Source organism: Bos indicus x Bos taurus, chromosome 9, assembly GCF_003369695.1.
Source record: "Bos indicus x Bos taurus breed Angus x Brahman F1 hybrid chromosome 9, Bos_hybrid_MaternalHap_v2.0, whole genome shotgun sequence".
In the NCBI taxonomy this organism is placed as follows: domain Eukaryota; kingdom Metazoa; phylum Chordata; class Mammalia; order Artiodactyla; family Bovidae; genus Bos; species Bos indicus x Bos taurus.
Window position 1 is genome coordinate 96388200 of NC_040084.1, and position 7026 is coordinate 96395225.

Genomic DNA, 7026 nt, shown 5'->3' on the forward strand with positions numbered 1-7026 from the left:
AGGCCTCTACGACCTTACGTCATTCGAAGGCTTTTCCCTGAGTAAGTATGGCTGCCGCTGGCGGCTCTTTGGGACGCCGTTGAGGAGAAGAGGGCGAGGTCTATCCGAGGCTTTGGCTGCGATTCTCCTCAGCAATGGCGCTTCGGTCGCGGTCCTGGGAGTTGTTGCCGGTTTGCAGAAACCCCGGTAATTCGTCTCAGGTTACACCCCGGGGTCTGCACTGGCAAATGGTCGTTGTATATGCAGCATGCATTATGCATGCTCAGTCGAGTCCAACTCTGTCGACCCCATGGACTGTAGCCACCCAGGCTCCTCTATCCATGGAATTCTCCAGGCAAGAGTACTGGAGTGGGTTGCCATTCTTTTCTCGAGGGGAATCTTCCCCACCCTGGATCGAACCTGCCTCTCTGGCGTGTCCTGCCCGGGCAGGCAGATTCTTTAGGCTCCTGGGAAGCCATCATTTCCCACGGAAAAGTAAAGGAGCTAACGGTAGCGTGGTGACGACATTAGTAGAAAATTAAGGACCAGGTTCTGTGGTGACGACACCCCGTTACCGAACATATCTCTTGTACCTTTTCCAGGGCGCGAGGCCTGAAGTGGGGAAGATGGGCACAAGTTACATCATGTTCCTGATTTGTCCGTATTCGTCATTCTCTTAAGATCCATGTGGTGGTTTTTGTTCTTTAGGATGTCGGGTGGCAGCGTTCTCGACCAGTGCTAAGCCAGTGGTGAAGCCTGAGGCGGACCCCGTGGGAAATGAAGCCGTTGCCCCAGAGTTCACCAACCGGAACCCCCGGAATCTGGAGCTCTTAGCTGTGGCCAGAAAAGAGCGGGGTTGGGGGACCGTGTGGCCCTCCCGTGAGTTCTGGCACAGGTAATTAAGTTGCTCCGTGTTGACCACACAGCCCTGCACGGCAGTTCGTTTAAGGAGCGTGCCAGGTAGCTGCTGGCGATTCTCAGACTTGTGCTGGGTCTAGGAGGGGAAGAGGGAGGCAAACGGTAAATAAATAGGTGTCATGGAAAAAAGGTAAAGAATAGGAGACTGGTTGCCTACCCAAACTCTCCGAAAATAGAATAAAAGCCAAACTATCTGCCAAGAAGAAGGTACCTAATAGAGGAAAACAGCTAGGGTGGGAATGAGCTAGGTGTGTTTGAGGAACCGCAAGGCTTGTGTACCTAGAGCTCTGGGCCAGAAGGTGAATGGAGAGGTAGGTAGGATACACGTCATTAGCTTTGTAAATCAAGGAAGCGTTGGGGGCTTTATTTTTATTGTAGTGGGAAACTGACTTTAGTTTAAGCCTGAATGGAAGATCATTCTGGTTCCTTTGAGGAGAACAGATTTTTAAGGGGGCAGTGGTAAAGGCAGGAGAGGAGTTAGGGGTTTATTCTTTGTTATAAAGATGGTGAATTATTGAATACTTTCTATTTGCCAGGAACCTGATGCTAGGCACTTTATATGCATTTTCTCATTTACTCCTAAAAAGTACTTTTTGAGGCAAGTGCAGTAAATTCCCCCATTTTATAGAGCAGGGGAATTGAGGCTTAGGGAAGGAAACACGAGGGTTCAAAGAAAGGTGGCAGGGCAGTTCATATTCAAATAATCTGACTCTTAAGTCTAGAATTTTTTTTGAAACACTCAAACTATTATTTTCTGTTAATATTTGGATATTTAAATAATTGGAGACCTACCTCCCCCTTCCCCCCATTTGTCCTGTTCACAGTACTACCAGTAGAAAATTGGAAGTGACCTTGGAGATAATGAGTCCCACTCTTTTATTGCACAGATGGTTTAAGACAAGGATCAGCAGACTTTTGCTCCTGGGCCAAAGCTGGCTTGGTAGCTAAATATTTTTACATTTTTGAAAGGTTCAAATAAAATGCAAAGAATATTTTGTGACATGAAAACTGTAAAATTCAAATTTCTTTATCCACAAAGAAAGTTTTCTTGGCACACAGCCACCACCCATTCTCACCTGGCTGTTCTGGTATTACTGTGGCTGAGTTGAATAGTTGACCTATATTGTTACCTGAAAACTAGGTTCGCCTCTTGGTGGGTGTCAGGCCAGAAGGCACAACCAAGATCAGGAGAGGGAGGGGTTTATTACTTGCAGCAAGTAAAGAGAACACTGGGTGTCTTCCTCAAAGCAGTGTTTCCCCAGACAGCATAACTGGGGAAGTTTTAAGTTAAGGTTACACACATATTCATGAAGGGGCTTGAGCAGAGGAGCACTCAGTATAGAATAGAATCAGGGCCAAGGTCTACAGAGTGCTAGCTTTAGTTTGTTGAAGTCACAGGGTCAGCATCGTCATTTCCTTCCTCCACCTGAGTGCAGAAATCCAAGGCGGTATCAAATTGTTCTCTATGTCCCTTGAGGAGGAATCAGGACTCTCTTTTATTCTTTTGTTTCTTGATTGCTTTTCCTTTGTTCCTTCATTCCCTTACTTCCCTTAAGATCATTAATTACTGAGACCTATTCAAGAGCAGTTACAGTGGCCAATCTTAGATCACAAAATGGCTTAGGTCAAAAATGGCTTCTCTTAGGTCAAGAAAGCCACACCTGGTTCTCTTTCTCCAGGGACCCACCACCCTTTCTGCTTTCAATCTGGTCCCTTATAGAAAAAGTGTGTTGACCACTGAATTAAGAGTTTGTGATTTTTTACTAAGACTAACAGCAAAACCAGGAGTAGAACCCATATTTCTAAATCTAGTGCTTTTTATGCTGTTTCATACTAAGAACCTTTCTATAGTCTAATTTCAGCGTTTTCTCCGCACCCCCCCCCCCGTGTTTTCTTTATCGTGAACTTAATTTCTAAATGTGTAATGTATGCAAATGTTATAAAATCCAAAAAGGAGTAGTTTCTCATGTACCCTTCTATAGCTAGTCTGTGCACATAAGTATAAACTTGTAATTTTTTTTAACATAAATCTTAACATATATGTTGTTCTGCATTTCCCCACCCATTCCTTCACCACTACCCCCACCTCCGCCACAGAATACGTCTTGGAAGTATTTTGTGTTGGTTGGGAACATTGGCTCTGGAGCCAGTCTCCTGGACTTAAATCCTGCCTATGACCATTTCTTACCATTAGTTGTAATATCGCTCAAGTTATTTAACCTTTCTGTGTTGGTTTCTGCAGCCCAAAAGGAAAGAAAGGATAATGGGATTAGTTTGAGACATGAGCTGTACCTGTAAACAATTAGGACTCCCTGGTACAGTCAGTGTTCAATAAATGCTTGCAGCAGCAGTAGCAGCATAAAGTGCTACTTTGTTCTTAACTGTGTAAAATAACTTTAAAGTTACTGTAAAATACCATTGCGTGACTGTTTTAATTCATTGATTCCGGATTGATGATTATCTTTTATTATTTCAACCAGTGTTGCAATTAATTGTCTCATGCATGCAGTTTAGCACTGAGATTGGGCATATATTCATGGGTTTTAAGAGTCATTAATAGTTTCCTTCTCTGTGAACAGTCTGTCCAAATCCTTTGCCTAGTAAGTTACTGGTCATTTTCTTATTGATGATAGGAGGCTTTTTATATATTATGGGAATTAGCCCTTTGAACAATATATGATTTTAAAATATTTTTTGTTTCTTTGTTTGCCTGTTGACTTTACTGTTTTTTTTTGTTTTTCTTAGCATGCAGAAAACTCACTTTTTTTCTTTTTTATAAAAGCCATAGGATATAGTTTGATGTTATGTTAACTAGCTTGATATAGTTAAATAGGCTTATTTTACTTTGAGATTGTTTAAAAATATGTTGTCTTCTAGTACTCACATGACTTCTGTTTTTATATTTAAATGTTTGAGCTTACATTTATTTTGGAAAATACAGAGTAAGTATATCTTTATCCAGTGAAGAGTCAGCAAGTTAGCTCTGCCTCCTCAGTTCCTTTTTTGAAGTAGATACTGTGTAAATCTCAGCTCTAAAATGCCAACTTTCTTCTGGATATTTGAGGCTAAGTAGAAATGTTTGGTTTACTATTGAGGATATCCTCATAAAGGCAGAGGGAAAACAACTCTCCCAAGTAAAAACCAGGTTGAGTATGTTGACATAAATGAACGAGACATTGCATTCTTGAGAAGTACTTTTGCACTTATTCACCTGAAGTCATTTGTCTTTAGAATTCTTCTATGATTTTTGTCCTCCTCTCACCTTGTGTAGGTTGCGAGTTATAAGGAGCCAGCATCACATAGAAGCGCTTGTTGAGCATCGCAACGGCCAGGTTGTGGTGTCAGCCTCCACTCGTGAATGGGCCATTAAGAAGCACCTTTATAGCACCAAAAGTGTGGTGGCTTGTGAGAGTGTAGGACGAGTGCTGGCACAGCGGTGCTTGGAAGCAGGAATCAACTTCATGGTCTACCAACCCACGCCTTGGGAGGCAGCGTCAGACTCGGTATTTTTGTTCTCACTACTTAGTTAGGAGGTGTCGTGTTAATTCTTGACATTAGATACTTACATAATAGTAGTTTGTTTATAAAGTTCTTTCCAAGTGTCTGAGCCTGAGTTAAGTGTCCTGATGCGCGGTACCTCACTTCAGCTTCACAGCAGCCTTAGCATCAGGACTCATGGTCTCTCTTCTGTAAGTTAGCTGAGGTTGGCTGACTGGCTCAGTGTGGTCCTGGGCAGGGTTCAAACCCATGCGACCAATTCTATAGCTGTAATGTTGACTTCTCTGCCGTTCATATAGTATCATCTTGTCCACAGAATATTTTCAAATACTGCTAATCCTTAACATCTCTACACCTTCTTTTATCTGTGTCATTATTAAGATCACTTTCTGAAAAAAACAGTGTAGGCTGGGAAGTTAGCAAGGAGCAGATCGGTGGTTTATTTCTCTTCCTCTTAAGAAGTGAGCTATTTATGGTCAGCTTTTAGTGTTAACTTCATCTTTTCCTTCTTTCTTGATCTTCAAAACCAGATGAAACGACTACAGATTGGCATGATAGAGGGTGGTGTGGTGCTGCAGGAGCCTCGGAGAATCTATGAATGAAGCAGAAGCATTGTTTGGAACTTGTAAATGAAAGCTGTCAGCTCTTCATTCATCAGAAAAGCGCCTCGGGAAGAACTGCCAGCTTGGACGTTTTATACAAAAATTAACAGCAGAATGTTATTAGTTAAGGTTGTCTCCTTCTCCCCTTCAGTATGTTTGTCTTAAATCCAGGGCTGAATTCTTCGTTCTTGGACGTGAGAGAAGTGTCTGAGAAAAATTGTTGCCAATTGTAATTGACTTCTGAAGGACAAATTAAATTGTTGTTTATAAGTTAAAGAATAAAGGTATATTATTAACTCTTATTTTTTAGTTATATGGCATTTTCTCCCAACTATGAACTCTCGGTGGCAAGGATACACATTAAAGGTTTGTGCACTTGGTCATAGCAGGTGGTCTCAGTAAATGAGAACTGTTGCTGCTCAGGTGTGGAGGCTTTTTTTTTAAGTAGGAGATGTCAGTATCAGTTTATTATAAACAGTAATGCAAAGATAAGAGCAAATCCTAACCTTATTGGGCTCCTGGATCCTAACAGAGCCAGATTTGAAGAAAGGAATGCAGTGAGAAAAGGAAATAAGGTGTCTATACCATCTAGAGAAGCTGTTGGGAGATGGAGCCTGAAGTGCATTTGGGTTAATTTAAAGTTGAGGTAGGGTAGATGGGAATCATGGCAGGTCTCTTAAATGAGTGATTAAGTCAGAGTAAGGTGTTAACTGATCTTGGCTATTTAAGAAATGTGGTGAGGAAGAGCCAGTAAGCACAGTGGCTTCTAGCATATTCCCCCCACATTTTAAATATGAAGTCCAATTCTGTATTTATATAGAAGTGAAATAATATTGCTATCATCAATCTGAATATTCAGGGTATTATTTTAAAAGGAAAATGTATGCAATCAACGTTTTTTGAAAGTTTGATTCATTCTGAGAGGCTTTCAGAATGCAATGCTTAGTTTTCCTTTTGATCTGTAGCTGTTACAGTAAAGACATTTATAGGTATGTATTAATAGTTCTGGGCTTCCCTGGTGGTTCAGATGGTAAAGAATCTGCCTGCAATGCAGGAGATCTGGGTTTGAACCCTGGGTTGGGAAGATCCCCCTGGAGAAGGGAATGGCCACCCACTCCAGTATTCTTGCCTGGAGATTCCCATGGACAGAGGAGCCTAGCAGGGTCCATGGAGTCACAGAGTCAGGCATGACTGTGTCTAACACCACCACCATGATAGTTTTAATATTTTCTTCTCTCATCTTAAAGACCACAGTTCTAAAAGGCTGTCAAAACAAGTCTAGAATTCAAGGGAGGACACAAGACCATGGACTGGGGTAGTGTGGCTTTGGAAATTGACAACAGGGTTCACCTGTAAATGGTAGTGGTTCAGTTGATGAGTGGAGTCTGCGACCCCATGGACTAAAACTGGACAGGCTCCTCTGTCCGTGGAATTTCCCAAGCAAGAATATTGGAATGCGTTGTGATTTCCTTCTCCAGGGGATCTTGGGCACTTAGAGATCAAACCCACCTCTCCCTCACTGACAGGTGGATTCTTTACCACTGCACCACCTGGTGGGGATTTTTTTCTTGGAGGCATAGGATCTAGATCATCTCAGTATCAAGAATTCCTTCAGTTTGGGCAATTTTTGAGACTTGGTATAGCAAGTATGATAAATGGTGTGACAAAGGCAACAGCAATGCCAAGTAGGGAAAAGGGGACCGGGGAGGAGAGGAGGGTACGGGGCAAACGTATGTTAACAGTGATGGCCAAGGTGGCAAGAAGTGATTTAAAAACCAGAGGCTATGCGGGCCCCCTATCCCCGCACCATGGCTGCAGTACCTGCTTTATTGCAGTTCCTTCAGGCTCTGTTTACTGGTCTGTTTTTACTCTTTCGGGCACTACTTTGTCCTACCATTGCCTCTTTTTTTTTTTTCTTCTAATTTTATTTTGTTTTTAAACTTTACATAATTGTATTAGTTTTGCCAAATATCAAAATGAATCCGCCATAGGTATACATGTGTTCCCCATCCTGAACCCTCCTCCCTCC

General features: G+C 42.1%; 1 protein-coding gene across 2 annotated transcripts; it reads left to right on the top strand.

The window, feature by feature from the left end:
* The first annotated feature begins 26 nt into the window (after positions 1-26).
* MRPL18 (mitochondrial ribosomal protein L18) lies at positions 27-5299 on the top strand. 2 transcript variants are annotated; one of them, XM_027551971.1, is made up of 4 exons: positions 27-186; positions 688-874; positions 4169-4400; positions 4926-5299. In XM_027551971.1, exons 1-4 carry the CDS (start codon positions 135-137, stop codon positions 4995-4997), a joined length of 543 nt encoding a protein of 180 aa, XP_027407772.1. In that variant the 5' UTR covers positions 27-134; the 3' UTR covers positions 4998-5299. The 2 variants fall into 2 exon arrangements, with proteins under 2 accessions (XP_027407772.1, XP_027407773.1); XM_027551972.1 differs by having other exon boundaries at positions 29-186; positions 4169-4251; positions 4926-4993.
* The last annotated feature ends 1727 nt before the right edge of the window (positions 5300-7026 follow it).

Coding starts and splice junctions, on each gene's coding strand:
- MRPL18 (XM_027551971.1), top strand. CDS start 135: ATGGCGCTTCGGTCGCGGTCCTGGGAGTTGTTGCCGGTTTGCAGAAAC. Junction 875..4,168: donor TCCCGTGAGTTCTGGCACAG/GTAATTAAGTTG, acceptor CACCTTGTGTAG/GTTGCGAGTTATAAGGAGCC. Junction 4,401..4,925: donor GGGAGGCAGCGTCAGACTCG/GTATTTTTGTTC, acceptor CTTCAAAACCAG/ATGAAACGACTACAGATTGG.